Source organism: Sus scrofa, chromosome 8 (assembly GCF_054392235.1).
Source record: "Sus scrofa isolate SSC_HxYL_T2T_F1_AM1 chromosome 8, Sscrofa_HxYL_maternal_Yorkshire_Landrace_v2.0, whole genome shotgun sequence".
Classification (NCBI taxonomy): domain Eukaryota; kingdom Metazoa; phylum Chordata; class Mammalia; order Artiodactyla; family Suidae; genus Sus; species Sus scrofa.
In genome coordinates this window covers 53,538,041-53,558,060 of record NC_139390.1, presented here as the reverse complement: position 1 = coordinate 53,558,060, position 20,020 = coordinate 53,538,041, and the positions used below count along the sequence as shown (strand labels likewise).

At 34.6% G+C, this 20,020-nt stretch overlaps 1 protein-coding gene across 49 annotated transcripts in view; it reads left to right on the top strand.

The window, feature by feature from the left end:
• Positions 1-20,020, top strand: part of MARCHF1 (membrane associated ring-CH-type finger 1) — an 836,078-nt gene that overhangs the window by 247,294 nt on the left and 568,764 nt on the right. For 44 of the 49 annotated variants that reach the window (XM_084972222.1, XM_084972248.1, XM_084972203.1 and 41 more), the window contains one exon: positions 12,899-12,975. Coding sequence is in view for 1 of the 49 variants with exons in the window: in XM_084972202.1 (XP_084828328.1) it covers positions 12,899-12,975 (77 nt within the window). In the remaining 48 variants the exon portion in view is untranslated. Of the gene's footprint in view, positions 1-12,898; positions 12,976-18,248; positions 18,389-20,020 lie in introns of all 49 variants that reach the window. The other 5 variants (XM_084972233.1, XM_084972230.1, XM_084972250.1 and 2 more) reach the window with 1 other exon arrangement.

The window sequence follows — 20,020 nt, the reverse complement described above, 5'->3', positions numbered from 1 at the left end:
TACACAAACTTCATGTTAGAAACTGCACTGTCAGGTAAAGCTAGTTAATTCACCGAAGGCCACTCAAGAGGTGTGCTAATTAAATCATGCTGTTTAAAGGGCATCAGGTGCAGGAAATGAGTTTGCAAACAGGGTCGTCACTGGTGGAATTGTAGAAGGTCTGCTGTCCTCTCTGATAATTAATTATTAGCCTTTCCAGAGTCAGATCTTAAATGTACAGTCACAAATAATTTCCTATTCTGTTTACTTACAATCTTTTAAAAGAGGCAAATAGAAATTTGTAATAGTAGCTTGTAATATTCATTTGTTTTCCTCAATTAGTTCTTAGAAAATATCTTTTTCCCTGAGCATTATGCTGCTCTTTCAAGTTTTACAACAAATTAGGTTTACAATTATGGGACTGCATTTCCAAAAAGCAAAATGTCATCTGCTCTGACAGGAGAAAGTCTTTCCCATAGACAAATGCTCAAGCTCTTCCACTGTTCAATGGCAAATTAAATAGGAAACTTCTCTTTCTGTACCTGCATATACTTTATTTAGCTTTCTTCCATCTGCTCTGCAAATGTTCATATAAAACTAACTCCCAGTTGCATTTTAGCCCTTGTCTTCCAAAGTAAGCACATCTATCCCAAGGAAACCACCTCAGCACCTCAAGGATGGCTTTTTTTCATTGACTTCAAAGGGGCTGGTTTTGTGAGGACCCTTCTATGATTTCCCTAGAGATATTGCATATATGTTCCTTTATACTACGAGAGGAAGCTTGATATTCATGTGGTTTGCAAATAATGTTTCAACCCCAAAGAAGAGAATGAGTCAAGTTATTTCACAAATCACTCCTCCTCTGTCCACAAAGAGATGACAGATAATCATTTTTATCAATGTAAAAGAGTCTCTATTCTAGAAAGTCATTAATGCAGAATTGTAGTGGGAAGAGAAAAATTCACCTCCATTTACTTTGCATTGATAATAGGTAACTATATCCAGTAACTTGTTAATTGATGATAAGAGAATCCTGTATCCTGAAAGGGACACTGAGTCCAAAGTAGCAGACTCCCAAGCTGCCTCAGGGTCACAAAAGGCCACAATATTTAGAGGTCATTTATTCTCTCTGAACTTCAATTTTCCAGTTTGAAAAAGGTAACTTCACTCATTTTGTGGAGACAATAGGAGGTTCTTGTAAAAACTCTTCTTTAATGACAAAGCACTCTTCTCTTCAGCATTTAGCAAGTGTAATCTGTACACAATTCAAATATAACAATGGTATTGTAGCCTTAAACACTTTATTCAAAAAGATGAAAATGAAGTTAGATTCTAAATGAAATCATTGGAGAACTTTGAAATCTTGAGTGAAGAAACAGTGAACTGCTTTCTACATAATCTTTCTTGTGAAACCAAAGCACTCCATATTTGAATTTAAAATTACTTTTGTACCTTTGAATACACATCCACATTTTAATAACTATTTCAGAGCATAATTATTTTGAAAAATGCTTAAGCATTCTACTGTGATAAACCATTCTGAAGAAACTAAAATTCATATGTGCTTAAGATATGTTTATTTTTTAAATGTTTTATTCCATTTTTCCTTTCAGATGGTATCATTGGTACTTAAATTCAGAATGGGTATTTTATAAAAATCACATTATGTGACTTTTGAATTCTAATGAAGCTTATCCAAAACATTATGCTAACTTATTGCATGTTCTTTTACAAAACTCTAGATTGTAAGTTACTAACATACTTGATCAAAATTCAATAACATGAGATTCACTTTCTAAAATAGACTTGATGATTTTAGAAAAGTTTCATAACTAGAAATTTATTTAGAACAATTATTCATTAAAAAACCCAACATTTGATTGTACCAGCGGATATGGAAACTATGGGAAAAAATCTACAATGAGCCAATATATCTATACATAAAAAAATCATGGATGAGTAAAATCATACTATGAGTAGATGATGAAATTATATAATTAGCTAATATACAGAAGAGTTAATATAAGAAGTTGGAAGTGCTTATAACAATGACTGCTTCTCAGAGACTGTGACATCCTTCTGGATAATTTATTCTCAGATTATTCATCCCAGCTTCCAGAATAGAGTGTCAAATACTTTACTGTTTTAGCTTAACTACAACCATGTGCAATAGGAAAGTATAGTACTAATGAACTCTATTAATTGGCTTCCTTAATCAGTTCTTCGAGCTGTATGCTTTTTTTCTTAGAGAGTATTGTCAGGCCATGATAAAACGCTTTATCAAGTTTTAAAATAAATTAGACATCCATTGTGATTTTCCAAATGACAAATTACTTTGTTGTGACAAGAGCTGCTTCTTCCTCCATCTTAATCATGACTCTTCTGTTATAAAATAGACAGAGAAAAACCATAAAAACTCTGCAGCTGCAGATGGGCTAATATTTTAAGGCAATAATGCTCTCACCAACCATTTCTCCTCTGAGGCCTGGTGTCTTTTAGTTGAGAGAAGTATTTAAAAATCAAGACCTGCCCTCTTTACCATCCCCTGCTTTCCTCTCACTGACCTTCTCTTTCTAAAATTCCAGTTCAAAGACAAGTAGGTGGGACTGAGCAAGAAGGGCATTTGTATGGGGTAGAGTTCCAGAAGGGTGAAGCAGGACCCTGCTAGGGTGCTAGCCTGGTGTAAGGTGCTTGGGTTGGGGCCACATCCAGGGGCAATCCGTGCCAGATTTTGGAGCCCATATAAGAGCTGTCCAAAAGTGGAAGCGGGTCAGAGATGGTGTGTGTTCTCTTATGTTGGGAGAAGGGCATCTTCCCTATAGAATGGGATCATGGGGTAAATCCATGAACTCTTCTATAGTGTACTGCAGAGAGAGGGGCCGCCAGGCTGAGGTCTTAAGACAGGTTGGGACTGGAACCTTGGGATCCTTTGCTGCAATGGATGTAGTGCTTGCACCTGTACAAACATCTCTTTGAGTGACAAAATACAAAGAAACCATGAGAGATTAAAAATAACTATGTGCCTGTGTAGTTGGGGCAAATATATATATAAATGTAGAAACTAACTGCCACTTCTGAAAAGCCCAGAGCAAAAGCAGGGTGTGGGAGCAAAAGCAGGGAACTGTGCATGCCCCCTACACACACCACCACCAAAGGGGGTGGGCAGACCACCTAAGCTATCCCTCTGGCCTGACCCCTGGACCCACCCCTAACTATCATCATGCCATATAGGGAACCAGTTCACCATCCCCCACAGCAAGCAAGCAAGCCAGGGAACCCTTGCTTGTTTTCACTCCCTCCTGTGCAGCTGAGGCCCCAATAAAGCCTCTTCTGAATTTTCCTGCCTGGCTTCTCACAATTTCTGTTGATTAAGAAGGCCAAGAGTCCTGAATGGGCAGATATAGTTTGATCTGTAGTTCTTCTATGCAGTACAATTTTTATCAAGCTTTGGTATTTATTATTTTCCCTTCAAAAATGATTTTAAAATAATTCTTTGTGTTTTCTTCAGAACAATTTAAATACTGTTAGCATTATTAGGTCTTTGAAAATTTGATTTTACCTGTGAAAATATCTGAGCCTGTTCTTTTGTATGTGGTATTTGTTTTATAAATTTATTTTTGTTGTAGAAATAGCTCCATTTAATCTTTTTATTTGTTTATAAAAATTTTAAAAATATTTTTCCTATGAAATTATCCATTTCAGCTAGAATTTCAAATTTATTTGCATAAACTTATGAAAAAAGTCTTAAGATTTTTTAACATGGTCAATTGCAAAAGTTATTCCCTTCTGTGTCATCATGATTCTTTTTTCTGTATATTAGCTTAGTTCACAGTTTTGATGTTTTTGTTACTTTTTTCCTCAAAAGATAATTATTCCTCCTTTAAAAAATTTCTAACTTGAATTTTTGCTTTATCTTTATTTTTTTTCCTTTTGCTTGCTTTTGGCTTACTCCCCCCCCACCAAATTTTGCTTTTAATATTTTACTCATTTATTTTTATTTTTTTATTTGTGCTGACCTATCTGTTTAAAACATGACTTTCCTTTGATTAATGTTTTTATTATATCCAACTCAAAGATCCTAGTTTTTCATTATCATTATCTTTTTTAATATTTCAATTTTGGTGTAAAATATCCCTTCAAATCTAGAATTGTGTAACTAAAATTTTTTAAAATTTTTGGTCACAGAAACTAACAATTTTTGCTATTAATTTTTTGTTTTATTTCATTGTGATATGGAAATATTATTTATATTATTTCTGCTATGAGACATGTTTTTTAAGGGCTGAGAATATGGTAATTCTTATTGGTATGAATAAGGTGTGCCTTTCATTTCTGCTGTGCAAAAAAATTATTAATTAACCCTTATTAATAAAACCTTTATTAATGTATACATTATAGATATTTATATTTTTAAAATATTTTTCCTATCTCTATCTCAGTCTGAGAGTCTTCTATTATTAATATTTCCTTTCAATTTCTTCCTGAATCTACTTGTTTATTTTGAAGGTGGTTGTGGTTTTATTGCATTCAGATATTTATATTTATATTTTTCATTGTGATATTTGGTCCTTAGCATTAAAAAATGTCCTTTGTTGCCAGTTTTTAATATGAATTTTACTTTCTTATATCAGAATTAAAAACTAATTGCATCTGATTGGCATTTTGTTTAATTTGCATTGGTTGGAATGGTTTTGCACATCCTTTTTATATTTTGCTTTTCTGAATCAATTGTTTTTAAATCTGTGGCTCTTACATACAAAATAGAATTGAATTTTGTTTTTTAGAAAAAAAGGTGGATTAAGCCTATTTATTTTTATAATTACTTTTTAATATTTCACAAGATTTGCATCTTTTTTTTCTAGTGATTATACTTGTTCTAGGACTTGTTACAATGCTGTCAATACTTTTCCTCACTTATCCTTCTACTATTTGGTTTGTCAGACTAGGCATTAATGCTAATAATAGTAATGTCTATTATTTACCTCTCCCCGTGCAGCAATTAGCTGAGTATTTTCTTTCTCTCCTCCCTCTCCTCCCACTTTTCAGTTGAATTATTTCTATGATATCTACATTATAACTTTCCTTACTATTCTTCCACAGATATCACAACCTACATTTTGCCTAGGTTCACAAATAAATACAACACACAGGCTCATCACTGTTTTAAATCAGAATTTCTCAAGTTGTCCCTTGATTAGCTGAAGCTTGTATTCTTCTGCAGGATAGACTCCTGAGCATAGTACACCTGAGTTCTTTCACGTTTTACATATCTTCCTAAACCTTGATGCTTAAACTGGACTTGTATATCTGTAAAGATATCATCTCACACTTCTCGTTATTTCATTGATAATGTTTTGCCATTGTTTTCTTACTTCATCTACTTCTGTCACAAAGTCTATGGTTAATCAAATTTTCTTTTGCTTCTCAGTGAGTCATTTCTGTTTTGCTATATGCAGAGATCTTTTTTTAATCTAAAAAATCTAAACATTTTTAGGATAGTCATTAGTATATGTCTTGGGGTCAACTATTTCCCCAAGTATAGGTTGATGCTTTTAGTACAGTACATAAAGATTTTCTTTTATTTCTGGAATGTTTCCTTGAATTATATTTAAAGTAGTACTACTATTCCATTATAAGATTCTTCTTTTTCAGTGACTCCAATTATATATATTTGAGGTTGTTTGTCCTTATTTATTTCTTTGCTTAAATCTTCTTTTTCTATACTTAAAACTCTGAACTCTAATTGATGTTATCTGTTCCATCATCACTAGGTCTCCACTTCACTCACCTCACTTCTTTACTTTTCACCAGCTCTGTTTATAAATGGACAAGGAACTATCAATATTTACTTCAAATATTATTTTACATGTTTTTGAAAGTTTAGTAATTGTAGCCTAATTATGCCATAGGCTATGAATGATTTTATGTTCTTATTGATCTCTATTTTTTTCAGCATAAGTACAAAGAGTTTCAGATTCTGGCTACTGAGATTTTGTTATGGCAATCAAAACTCACAATTCAATATTTAGATAGTTTCAATACTCCAATATTGAAGTTTTTATCTTCTGTATTTAAGGTTGGTGTATTTGACAGTATTTTTGCAGACAAATGGCTTTTAATATTTGCATTTACATTTGGCAAAGAATACTGAAAATGTTCAATACATTCTGATAACACGCTTTTAAAGTATTTAGTAAGTTACTTCTATAGTATTTTATAGTACTTCAATGAATAACATGCTATATTTTAAAGAACAACTTAAAGTTTTAGTTCCTGATGTGATTTCTCATAAATGTATAGTATTGCTGGCTCCTCAGTATTAAGTATTTCATAGCTTTTGTTCATACTTATTATTGTTCACCAAATTGCATGCATCATCTTTAACCTTGCTATGCATAGTGTGTCCATGAACCAGCAATTTCAACATCACGTAGGGACTTGTTAGAAATGCAGAATTTATGGTACAATTTAGATCCACTGTATCAGACTTTGCATTTTACAAAGGCCCCTAGATGATATGTATATCCATTAAAGTGCTAAAACTATGGGCCTAAAATAAATGAGAATGTTATTTTTTTAATATTATAAACTATTTTCTTAAAGTATGAATTATTCTGTTATTTAAAAGAGACCTTGACTTGGCATATTGATTGGGATTTTAATTTTGGATAAAAGATGGACCCACAATGGAATTCATGGTCAAATTAAGCCATCTTTGTAATTCTGGTATTTTCCACGTGGCAGAGATTAGCGTCAGTATCAAGAGATTTAGTCATTATTACTTTGTTTTTTCCTAATGCTTTTAAGGGACACACACACTGAGATTTGGCATTTTTTTTTTTTCTTCTCTGAAACAGTGCTATCCAACAGAACTTTCATGAAATCCTTTCTATCTGCTCTGTTCATCACCATTGCCACTAGCCACAGGATCTAACTGAGAAATAGGTTGTTTTTTTTGTTTTTGTTTTTGTTTTTGAGAACTAGAGAGTTTTTCATCTGATTTGATTTTATTGCTTAAATTTAAATTAACATTACATGTGGCTAGTGGCTACCGTATTAACAAAACTCTAAAACATAAACTGGCAAACTGTGGCTTGCTTTTGTGTGGCCCATGAGCTAAGAATATTGTTTTATGTTTTTAAAGGAGTGAAAACACAGAGAATTTGCAACAGAACAGAAACTATATACACCCTGCAAAGCTTACAATATTTACTATATGATCCTTCACAAAAGGGTTTGCAGACTTCTGCTCTAAAATGTTAAATTTACTTAGTACAGCAGGCACAATTAGGAAATAAATTTAAAGACAGATATTTTGGAAAGCACACCATTGTCTAGCTTTCTCATCAAGAGAGTTATTTAAAAACTTGCATGCTAGCTTTGAGCTTTTAGTGTATGTTGACATAATTTAACTTTTCCGTGGAGCATTTACAATATTTTCATGTTTATGAATGACACATTTTTAGAGTCATCCAAACTTTAATTGAAGCCAGGGAAAGTTGTTGAGATCTTTAGCTTTACAAGACAAAATCAGGGATGTCCAAAGAAATGTTTGCTGTATCATTAAGTGTTCATGTTTATGGACTGGACAGCAAAATTAAAAAATTAGAAATCCTTAGAATTTTCTTTTGAGTACCTTCTCCTGAAATCAAAATTATTGAAACCTATTATGTTTTCTGTGTATTTTATGGCAGCTATGGCATCTGCCTAGCCATCAATTTCCCCCCTAGATTTGGAATTTTAAGAATCTACAAAATTTTGGACCTTGAAGTTGTATCTCTTGGAAGATATTTCTCAAAAAATGTTCATATAAAAATGGTCAAAATTTCAATTGATCCAATTCTCAATGATTAGACTTTGCTATACAATGCTTATAGTATGAGCTGTATCTAAAATAATTTGAGTAATGTTTAGCATTCCCCTCAAAATGAGTAATTCATTATTCCTGCAATAAATCTAATTATTCAGTTTTGTATATTATTCCTTAAATGATATGTTGTATTATTTGATGCCAATGTTTGTAGTCTGAATAAACATTCTTTCATAATATTATCAAGTTTTACCATGATCTTTGCCAAATGCAGAAAATTTCCATTATAACTCTCATATACTTTGGATGATTTTCTGTACATCTCTGCCTTGCCAAAACCAAAATTATGTATATAATATGTTCAAGAAGATGTCATCTCTTATTTTCATTTAGTGTCTTTTCTACAACAAAAATAGTTACTGATTTTTCCAAGTTCGATTTTAATTTTAAATACCTAGCACTATGATTTCTGTCCAATTCACTTTATTTGTTTACTCACTGCCCATATTTGATTTTGCTCATTCTCAAGTACTGATTCAGAATTTTTATATGTCTGCAGAAATTCAGACTAACTACAAGATGCTTTGTGTAGCGTAAGCAGAATGTAAGATTTTTTTTATTTGAAAACATCAGAATATGGACTTCCTGTTGTGGCTCAGTGGAAACAAATCTGACTAGCCTCCGTGAGGAGGCAGGTTCCATCCCTGGCCTCACTCTGTGGGTTAAGGATCCCGTGTTACTGTGGCTGTGGTGTAGGCTGGCAGCTATAGCTTTGATTCGACTCCTTGACTGGGAATCTCCTTATGCTACAGGTGCGGCCCTAAAAAGACCAAAAAAAAAAAAAAAAATCGGAATATAACAAATATCCCCAAACCTCAGCTGTCTTATACAAAGACAAACTTTCTTTTATGAGATGGATGATTTTTAGTAAGAGTAGCTCATTTATAAATATTTAAAACTATGTCAGAAATTAAAAATAAAGTCTATATTCTGTTATTTTAAGGGAACACGTTGGCTTGGTGGTTTTTTCAGGATTTTTTTTCCCTGCCGGTATTCCTTAAAAGTCAGTGGTCACTATCGACATGAAAGTAGGAGATATTGTCTATTCTGTTCCATCATTTATGGCTCATACCACATTCTGCTAAAATTAATAGCTCTGAGGTCCTCCCTCTTTTTTTCTTTTTGGTCATTCAGTCTTTATTCTTCAAAATATTTTTGATGTTTCAGGTAATTTCCTTTTTATTTTTTGTGTAAGGTTTTCCACTTTTTGTTTTCTTGTCTCAATTACTTTTTATTATAATAAAATAAACTTGTTATCATGATTATATTCTAAGAGATTTATTGTAAATTTTATCACATTGTTAGTACTAGAGAAAATAATAAAACATAACATAATGATATGTTGTCATATAAAGCCTGTTTTAGAAAGAAACAGCAAATTTTAACACAGCATTTAACTTTTGTTTGACCAAATTTTCACACTAAAATGGTAGTTTTTTGTAATATGATGCGTGGATCATTTTACACTAATTTCTAATGTCAGCCTGTATTAATATTTACTCTTGGATTTTTAATGATTAGTTACTAATACTTCTGTGCTGATTTGTATCATAATAAAATCACCTTCTATATTTAAATAGGGAACTCAGCAATATCTTTATGCTACAGTAAATAAAAATCAGATGGTGTGAAATATAATAAAATATATTAAATATAGTCATTGTATTAACATCAATGAGAAACTATTTAATTTATATATGTATGTGTACATATATATATATAGAGAGAGAGAGAGACAATGTTACACAGATTAAATAAATAGATCATATAAAAGAGAGTGAGAGTGTTGTTGGATGTATCAGTTTGAAGCCCAGCCACTTGTTTAAAAGCACAGATTATCATAGTTGTTTTAAAATCAACACTATTTTTTTGATGATCAGAACTTTCAGTTATCAAACTTATTCCTCCTTTGTAAATACAAGTAGAATGATGTATATTGATCCTTCTGTTAGAACAATTTATCCCATTTACTGGAAGTTTGTCATAATGCTTTATACAAATCATCTATTTTTGGATTAAACATTATAATAAACATACAAAAATACCAAGGTTCACAATGAGTAGGCTGTGCTCAATCTAAGGATACAATGCCATCCCATGTATTTAGTGAAACAGTAACTTCACCTTTATCTTCCATTCTCCTTCCAGAATCATCTGCAGCAGTCACAGGGCAGTGGTTTGGAAGATAAATCATTACGTACCATCTATTGATTAAATCTTGACATATCCGCACTTCTGCTGGATAATTTATTTTGAGGATAAACTTACTGTGCAATTCTCTCTTCACTCAGTTCTGTTCAGGATTCTCCTCCATTACCATCAAAGATACTTTTCACACCCACCTTGGCAAATGCCCAAATATGTAAAAACACCCATGGTGACCATAGTTGAGTCACCAAGTCTCTTGTGTCCCCAGATGCATGTCTCTTTGTGTGAGATTTGCTCTTTCTCCTCCCCCTTCCTCCCTCCCTCCTTTCTGTGCTTTCCTGTCTCTCTTGCCATACAACACACAAGGAAATAGAGGTATTGGACAGGTCCATGTAACGATGGAAATTATCTGGGTTATTAGGCTTTGCAAAGGCCAGCCAGAAAACTTGAAATGGTGAGTCAGGAGAATATGAAATACTAATTTCTCTCGTGCAGTGAATGACAACATAACAATTGCACAATTTGTTAGGCTTTCATGATGCTAACAGACCCATTGGTATTTCACGATACTTTGTATTTGGAACTCAGATTGTAATATCTAACTTCCATGTAAATTATATCACCTGTAAAAAAAAACAGATCCTTTGAAACATGGAATACTTTCAAGTTATTCACCTTAAGCGTAACTGAAGTCAGCTATATAAACCTGATGGCAGTTGTTGGACTATTCTGAACCAAAGAAGAGTACCATTTTTTAATTTGTGAAGAAGTTATTTGCACCTGATAATGGCATTTGATTGCTAAGACTCTACTTATTTGGGGGTATCTGAAAATACATAATTTATTTTAAAAAACAGTGAAAGCAGATTAATAGCAATGACCTATTTTTAGAATGCCACTGAAAATATTTAAAAGGTAATGGATGTTCTCATAGATCTATACACTGTGTTCTTTCCTTGAGAAAATAGTTCTGTTGTTTTTATTATTGTTATTTCTCTAATAATTCATCTGACATTCCATTTCTTATACTTAGTTTGTGTTTAGTTTTTTCTATCATGTACGATGTATTTCCAGTGGAAGCAACCAACTTTCATAAATCAACTTATTAGTTCCATAGGCATGATTATTTTATTGATTTATTTAAATTTTTATTGAAAAAAAGATTCTGTAAATTCTATAGTGCTTTAGATTTTTCAAAAGTTTTACACATAATTTTATTTAATCCCATAATAACCATTTTTAATTTAACCCTCAACCCCTATATTGGCCTTTTCGTCATCTCCCTCCCCACTGGTAACTATTGGCTTGTTTTCTTCATTTGTTATTCTGCTGCTTTTTTTTTACATTCACTAATTTGCTGTATTTTTTTGACGCCACATATAAGTGATATCATATGGTATTTGTCTTCGTCTGAGTTTATTATTATGATACTCTCTAGATCCATTCATGTTGCTGCAAAAAAGCATTATGTTGCTCTTTTTTTAATGGCTGAGTGATATCCCATTGTATATATGTACTATTTCTTCTTTATCCATTCCTCTGTTGATGGACAATTAGGTTGCTTCCATGTCTTGACTATTGTAAATAGTGCTGCTATGAACAATGGGGTGCATGTGTCTTTTCAAATTTGCGTTTTGATTTTTCTCAGATATATACATACTTAGGAGTGGACTTGCTAGGTCATATGGCAGTTCTATTTTTTAGATTTTTATTTTCCACAGTGGCTGCACAAATTTACATTCCTCCCAACAGAGTAAAGTGTTCCCTTTTCTTCACACCCTCTGGCACAATTACTGTAGACAACTATTACATGGCTCCAGCTCACATCTCTCCACCCACAGTGATTCTATAAACATACAACTCTGATATTGAAATGTCATATTTTATCTACAACTACAATACTACTCTATACATTTCTTTGAAAAGTAATCAATGTTAGCTTCTGTTACTCCAGTTTGTTAAAATACCCAATTGTGATCTTTCTTCATGTTAAAAAAATTGTGGAGAGATTTTAAAAGACTGTTGCCAGCTTACTGTAGGGACAATTGACATTCTTAGCCCTTTCAGCCAGCATAGGCTGTGCAGCATGGCGGTCATCTCTGCCTCTGTTGAAACAAACAAGGGGTGAGTAGCTGGTGCTGTCTTACACGTGGGGATACAAGAGGCTAAAAAGCATGTGCTGGTGAGCATTTCCTCTTGATGTGCTGCTTAGGAAATAGGAGGATCCCACAGTGAAACTGTGGCTCATCTCCCACAGTGCAACTGTGCTCTCATGGTTGTCCTTCAAGGGCTTCATCTTTTGATTCATCCTCACCAGTCTCCAGCTATCTTTATGCAACAGCTGTATCAAGCAGGGGCCAAATGTTCTCGCTTGATTTTCAGTCAGTCCCCTGTCTTGGGGGCTCTTGCTCAGTGCCTTTGCTATCCAGCAACACATAAATGGCTTAAACAGACTTCTTATGGCTTACACCAGAAGTCAATTTTGAACTTTTTTATTAGAGATTAGAACTTCAGTTGACTCTTCTTATACTAAAGTATCTAGACGCTGGGGGACGGTATGCAAATTGATATAAATTCTTTCACCTGATCTGAATATTGGCACAAATGACATTTGAAACACTCTCTGTATTATATTACAGACTGTTTATTTGTTTGTTTTTGTCCACAGCAAGCAGCAGCTTAATGTGGGATCTTGGTTCCTAGTCCAGGGATTGAATCCAGGCCACAGCATGAAAGTGCCAAATCCTAACCACTGGACCACCAGGGATTCCCATGTAAAGACTATTTAGATAGATCTGTGATTTGTACAGTATTTGTGGGGTCTTTCCATTACACAAATTTAATTTTCTTAAAGTTATTTTTCCTGTTTAGCCTTTAACTGTATTTAATTTTCCTTTTCAGGAAATGTACCCAGGAAGAGTTTTGAGAGTATCTTCCTAATTGTCCTGCTGGGATTAAACAGGACACCACTGTTTTTCGTAAGTTTGTCTATTTTTAATCTTAATAAGGAAGATTTTTCCACTGCAGAAAACTTTTTTTTATTTCATTTGGAATTAGAGTTGAATTTTGATTCAATGGGAGATGTAATTGATTTTTTTTCAAGCTTTCTTTTACCTACATATTATTCAATTTCAATGAATCGTGGAAAAGCATTTCTTTGTTAGATGAACTCTGGTGCATGATCTCTATCAGCCAATATTTTAAAGACTTGTGATAAAGAACTTTATTGGTTGGTGAGCTAATTTAAAAGGGCAGTTGCTGTCAGTCATACTGATATGGCCTGGGCAAATATATTGGTAATTATAATGTCCTTCATTTCTCTGGACAAATATATTCGATTTTATCTGTAATAACTACCTCTTGAGACCTTATGAAGGTAAGTAAATACTGACAATCTTTGGGAAACGCATTATTTTTTTTCTTGTTATCAATACTTAGTTTTACATTCAAGGATTATTGGTTATGATGGGCTATGTACCATGTGAGTCTGATGTACTAAAATCTGTCTAATATGCATGCATTTCACGTGACTACTACGTGGAGAATCATGAGTAACATTAAATTGAATGTTTTCTGAACCTTCACATTTATGACCTTTCTGATTATCCCAAAGTTGACAATTTTGCTATTTCTGTTTCTAAAACATAGTCTAAAGCAAATAGATTTCTCCATCTTTTGTAGGCTGCCTTATGAATTGTTGATGCAAAATATCTCTTTGCCTCTAGTTATATTTCTTTTTTTTTTCTTTATCTTTTTAGGGTTGCACCCTCAGCACTTGGAGGTTCCCAGGCTAGGGGTGGAATCGGAGCTGTAGCTGCTGGCCTACACCATAACCACAGCAATCTGGGATCCAAGCCATGTCTACTGCCTACATCACAGCTCACAGCAATGCTGGATCCTTAACCCACTGAGTAAGGCCAGGGATCTAACCTGTATCCTCATGGATGCTGATCAGATTTGTTAACCCCTGAGCCACGATGGGAACTCCTATAATTACATTTCTTTGACTGACCCAGGAGACTGAAAATGTAATACAGCTTGTTTATTTTGGCATTTGCAACTTTTTCTTTTCTTTTGCTTTTTTTTTTTTTAATTTTTGGTCAAGTAAACTATTTCCACTAAACAAGAGAAAAAATTATGCTCTATACCCCCAGTAAATAGGGGGCCATCTGGAGGAAAATCTGTACCTGCACAACTGTAATCATTGGCACAGTGGCCATGCCAAGTGCATCCAGCATGGGTATTTTGTTGCCCCAGTATTTGAACAAACTTAATTATTGCTAAGTGTGGTAATAGAAAGAACACTCAAAAAAATTAGACTAGATTTTAGAATATATGTAATAATTTTCAGGGCATAATTAGTCAAAAAAAATCTCAAGATTTGTGGAGAATCACTTATTAAAAAGGAGGGAAATTTTGTAAAGACAGATATTAACATGTCTCATGACAAAAAAATAAGGATTCTGTAGAAGATTAACAAAAATATTTATCTTAAATTTAAGCTATGACACAGCAATTCCACTTTTTTTCAAGATGCGTTCATTTACATTCTTGTTTTTCTGAAGGAGAACTATAGAGTTTCTCTCGACAACACTGCATTTAAAAAACAGTCATTTGTTTTTGTTTTTTTAATTAATTTTTTATTACTCAAAGAATTTATTACATCTGTAGTTGTACAATGATCATCAAATTCCAGTTTTATAGGATTTTCATCCCACAACCCCAGTGCATCCCCCCACCCCCCAAACTATCTCCTCTGGAGACCATAAGTTTTTCAAAGTCTGTGAGTCAGTGTCTCTTCTACAAATTCAGTCTGTCCTTTTTTCAGATTCCACATGTCAGTGAAAGCATTTGATGTTGGTGTCTCATTGTATGGCTGACTTCACTTAGCATGATAATTTCTAGGTCCATCCATGTTGCTAAAAATGCCAGTATTCCATTCATTTTAATGGCTGAATAGTATTCCATTGCATATATGTACCACATCTTCTGGATCCACTCCTCTATCAATGGGCACTTAGGTTGTTTCCATGTCTTGGCTATCGTAAATAATGTTGCAGTGAACATTGGAGTACGTGTGTCTTTGCTATTCGTGGTTTTCTCTGGATAAATGCCCAGGAGTGGGATTGCTGGGTCAAATGGGAGTTCTATGTTTAGTCTTCTGAGGAGTCTCTAACCTGCTTTCCACAGTGGTTGCACCACTTCACAATCCCACCAACAGTGTCCTTTTTCTCCACACCCTCTCCAGCACTTATTGTTTGTAGACTTTTTGTTGATGGCCATTCTGGCTGGTGTAAGGTGGTACCTCATTGTGGTTTTGATTTGCATTTCTCTAATCATGAGTGATGTTGAACATCTTTTCATGTGTTTCATGCCCATCTGTATGTCTTCCTTGGAGAATTGCCTGTTTAGATCTTCTGCCCATTTTTGGATGGGGTTGTTTGTTTTTTTGGTATGGAGCTGCAGAAGGTGTTTATAAATTTTGGAGGTGAATCCCTTGTCAGTTGATTCACTTGCAAAGATTTTCTCCCATTCTGTGGGTTGTCTTTTTGTGTTGTTTAGGGTCTCCTTAGCTGTGCAGAAACTTTGAAGTTTGATTAGGTCCCATTTGTTTATTTTTGTTTGGTTGTCAATACTCTGAGAGGTGGATCTGAGAAGATGTTGCTGTGGTTTATGTCAGAGAGTGTTTGGCCCATGTTTTCCTCTAAGAGTTTGATAGTGTCTGGTCTTATATCTAGGTCTTTAATCCATTTGCAGTTTATTTTTGTGTATGGTGTTAGGGAGTGTTCTAATTTCATTATTTTCCATGTGGCTGTCCAGTTTCCCCAGCACCATTTATTGAAAGGACTATCTCTTCTCTGTTATATATTCTTGCCATCTTTGTCATAGATAAGTTGGCTGAAGGCATGTGGGTTTAATTCTGGGCTTTCTATCCTGTTCCACTGATCTATATGTCTTTCTTTGTGCCAGTACCATATGGATTTGATGATTGTTGCTTTGTAGTAGTATAGTCTGAAGTCCGTGAGCCTGATTCCTCCAGCTCCATTTTTCTTTTGAAGGATGTCTTTGACTATTCTGGGTCTTTTGTGCTTCCAAACAAACTTTAAGATATTTTGTTTGTGTTCTGTGAAAAATGTCCTTGGTAGTTTGATAGGGATTGTGTTGAATCTGTAGATTGCCTTAGGTAGTATAGTCATTTTGGTAATATTGACTCTTCCAATCCACGAGAATGGTATATCTTTCCATCTATTTGTGTCATCTTGGATTTCTTTCATCAGTTTCTTATAGTTTTCAGAGTACAGGTCTTTTGTCTATTTAGGTAGGTTTACTCCTAGGTATTTTATTCTTTTGGATGTGATGGTAAATGGGATTGCTTGCCTAATTTCTTTTTTGGCTCTTTCATTGTTAGTGTATAGAAATGCCATCAATTTCTGTGTGTTTATTTTGTATCCTGTGACTTTGCCAAATGCATGGATGAGCTCTAACAGTTTTCTGGTAGAGTCTTTAGGATTCTCTAGGTCTAGCATCATGTCATCTGCAAATAGGGATAGTTTTACTTCTTCCTTTCCAATTTGGATTCCTTTTCTTTCTTTTCCTTCTCTGATTGCTGTGGCAAGGACTTCCAGAACTATGTTGACAACTAGTGGCGAGAGTGGACATCCTTGCCTTATTCCTGATCTCAGCAGAAATTCTTTCAGCTTTTCACCATTGAGAATGATGTTTGCTGTGGGTTTGTCACATATGGTCTTTATTATGTTGAGGTAGGTTCCCTCAAGGCCCACTTTCTGAAGGGTTTTTTATCAGAACTTGGTGTTAGATTTTGTCAAAGGCTTTTTCTGTGTCTATTAAGAGGATCATATGGTTTTTGTTCTTCAGTTTTGTTAATGTGGTGTATCACACTGATGGATTTGATATGCATGTTCTTACTCCCATTTTATTAATTGCTTGGATTTGTTTTTGTTGCTCTTTTTTCTTCCCTTCTTCTTTTGTTCACTCCTCTTCTGGTTTGATGACTACCTTTAGTGCTGTATTTGAGTTGATTTTTCTTTGTTTGTGTATCCATTGCAGACTTTTGGTTTGCAGTTATTCTGAAGTTTTGATATAAGAGTTATATGTGTATGAGATTGTTTTAAGTTGTTGTTCTCTTAATTGCAAGTTCATCTCCAGTGTTCTCTATTTGTACCCACCTCTTCTCATGATTTCTGATTTTGGTGATATAATTGTGCATGGATGATTTTGTATCTTTACTGTATATATACCTTTACTGGTGAGCCTTGTCATTTGGGAATTTTTGTTACCTTTTGCTGTCTTTTCTTTTCTGCCTAGAGAAATTCCTTTGGTATTTGTTGTAAGGCTGGTTTAGTATTGGTGAATTCTCTCAGCTTTTGCTTATCTGTGAAGCTTTTGATTTCTCCTTCAAATCTGAATGAGAGCCTTGCTGGGTAAAGTAATCTTGGTTGGAGTTTTTTTTTTTTTTTTTTTCCCTTTCATCACTTTAAGTATATCATGCCACTCCCTTCTGGCCTGCAGAGTCTCTGCTGAAAAATCTGCCGATAACCTTATTGGGGTTCCCTTGTATGTATTTGTTCCTTTTCCCTAGCTGCTTTCAAGATTTTCTCTTTGCGCTTAATTTTGGTCAGTTTGATTAATATGTGTCTCGGTGTATTCCTTCTTGGGTTTATTTTTTATGGTACTCGTTGTGCTTCCTGAATTTGAGTGAGTGGTTCCTTTCCCATGTGAGGGAAGTTTTTAGCTATTATCTCTTGGAATATTTTTTCTGTCCCCTTCTCTCTCTCTTCTCCTTCTGGCACCCCTATATTATGGATGTTGGTGCATTTAACGTTGTCCCAGTGTTCTCTGAGACTCTCTTCATTTCTTTTCAATCTTTTTTCTCTTTTCTGTTCTGCATCCATAATTTCTGTTCTGCATCCTCCACTTTGCTTATTCGTTCTTCTGCCTCCTGTATTCTGCTGTTAGATGCTTCTAGCGAATTTTTTATTTCAGTTACTATATTTTGCATCTCTTCTTGTTTAAGTTTTATAAATTGTATCTCTTAGGTCAGTGTTTCCTATAAGTTATCCATCTTTTCCTCCAGTTTATTTCCAATGTCTTGCATCATCTTTAGCATAAACAATCTAAAGACTTTTTCCTGGAGGCTGAGGATCTCCTCCTCACTTAGCTTATTTTCTGGGGTTTTTCCTTTCTCACTTTCTCATCTGAGTTATAGTTCTCTGTCTTTTCATTTTTATAGGTTTTTGGTGTGGTGACCTTTTTACAGATAATAGAATTGCAGCCTCTCTTACTTCTGGTGTCTGCCCCTCTTGTGGCTGAAGTTGGTATGGGGGCTTGCCATAGGTTTCCTGATGGGAGGAGACTGATGCCTGCCCACTGGTAGGTGGAGCTGATTCTTATCCCTCTGGTGGGTGGGGCTTTGTCTCTGGATGGGATTTGAGGTGGCTGAGTGCCTGCGGGGTCTTCAGGCAACCTGTTTACTGAGGGGTGGAGCTGTGATCCCACCTGCGTTGTTGTTTGCCCTGGTGCTTCTCAGCAGCTGGCTCACGGGTGGGGCCAGATTTTCCCAAAATGGCCACCTCCAGAGAAAGGCACACTGATGAATATTCCCAAAATCTTTGCTTTCGATGTCCATCCTTCACAACAAGCCACATTCACCCCTGTTTTCCCAGGATGTCCTCCAAGAACTGCAGTCAGGTTTGACCCAGATTCCTATGGAGACTTTGCTTTGCCCTGGGACCCAGTGCATGTGAATATCTGTGCATGCCTTTTAAGAATGGGGTCTCCATTTCCCAAAGTCCTGTGGAGCTCCTGCACCCAAGCCCAAATGACCTTCAATGCCAGATGCTCCAGGGGCTCTTTCTCCCAGTGCCAGATCCCCACATGTGGGAGTTTGATGTGGGACTCAGAACTCTCACTCCTGTAGGTGAGTCTCTGTGAACCAGTTAGTTTCCAGTCTGTGGGGCTTCCCACCTGGGGGGTATGGGGTTGCTTATATCATGAAATTGCCCCTTCTACCTCTTGATGTGTCCTTCTCTTTGTCTTCTGGAATAGGATATCTTTTCTAAGGTTTTTGGTCCATTTGGGTGAAGATTGCTCAGCCTTTAGTTGTGAATATTGTTGTTTTTGGAAGAAAAGTTGAGCTCTAGTCCTTCTATTCCACCATCTTAATCCCATCTCCCCAGTCAATTTTCTTTAAAAAAAATTTTTATTATAGTTTTTCTGTCAATTTTTGTTATTCAGATAAGTCACCCAGTTATATGCATATATACATTTTTTATCACATTATCCTCCATCAGCTTCCATCACTACAGATTAGATACAGTTCCCTGTGCTATAGAGCAGGACCTCATTACTTATCCACTACAAATTTCTATTTTTTGTTAAGAATTTCTCTATGTATATATTTTTCTCTTAACTTCCAATCATTTATCATTAAATAATAATGGAAATTAAATCAATTTATATAATTTTACGTTAATAGCAAACATTTGTTGAATATTTACTATGTATCAAGCCCTATGCATGAAAAATGGAAAAATCATGTGGTGTTGAATATAACTTGTGCCATCTTATCAGTGGTGAATATGTGTCTTCTACTGGGATTTTATTGGTTTCCTGTTCCTCTATAACTACATCAACCCCCTACAGGTCTAAGAAATCTAAGTTGGGAACTACAGAGGAATTGTTAGAACTTAGATTAATAAGAGTAATAAGAAAGACATTTAAGAGCCAGGGACAAATGTGCTCTTGGCTTATTGACATTCTTCTTTTTTGCTCTGAGCACTGTGTGCCATGCAACTAATGAAGAATCTGGAATGTATGGAGAAGGTACAGAGGGAAATAAAAAAAATTTGAGTAAATATTTTTCAGTAATAGTGTCTCTGATAAAAATTTTAAGGAAATAAAATAATTCCACTCAAAAAAAAGTGAAATAACTGAATATTATTCTTCAATTTATATGAAGATATCTTATAAAAATGTGACTAACTCTTTATTTTGTAGTGATTA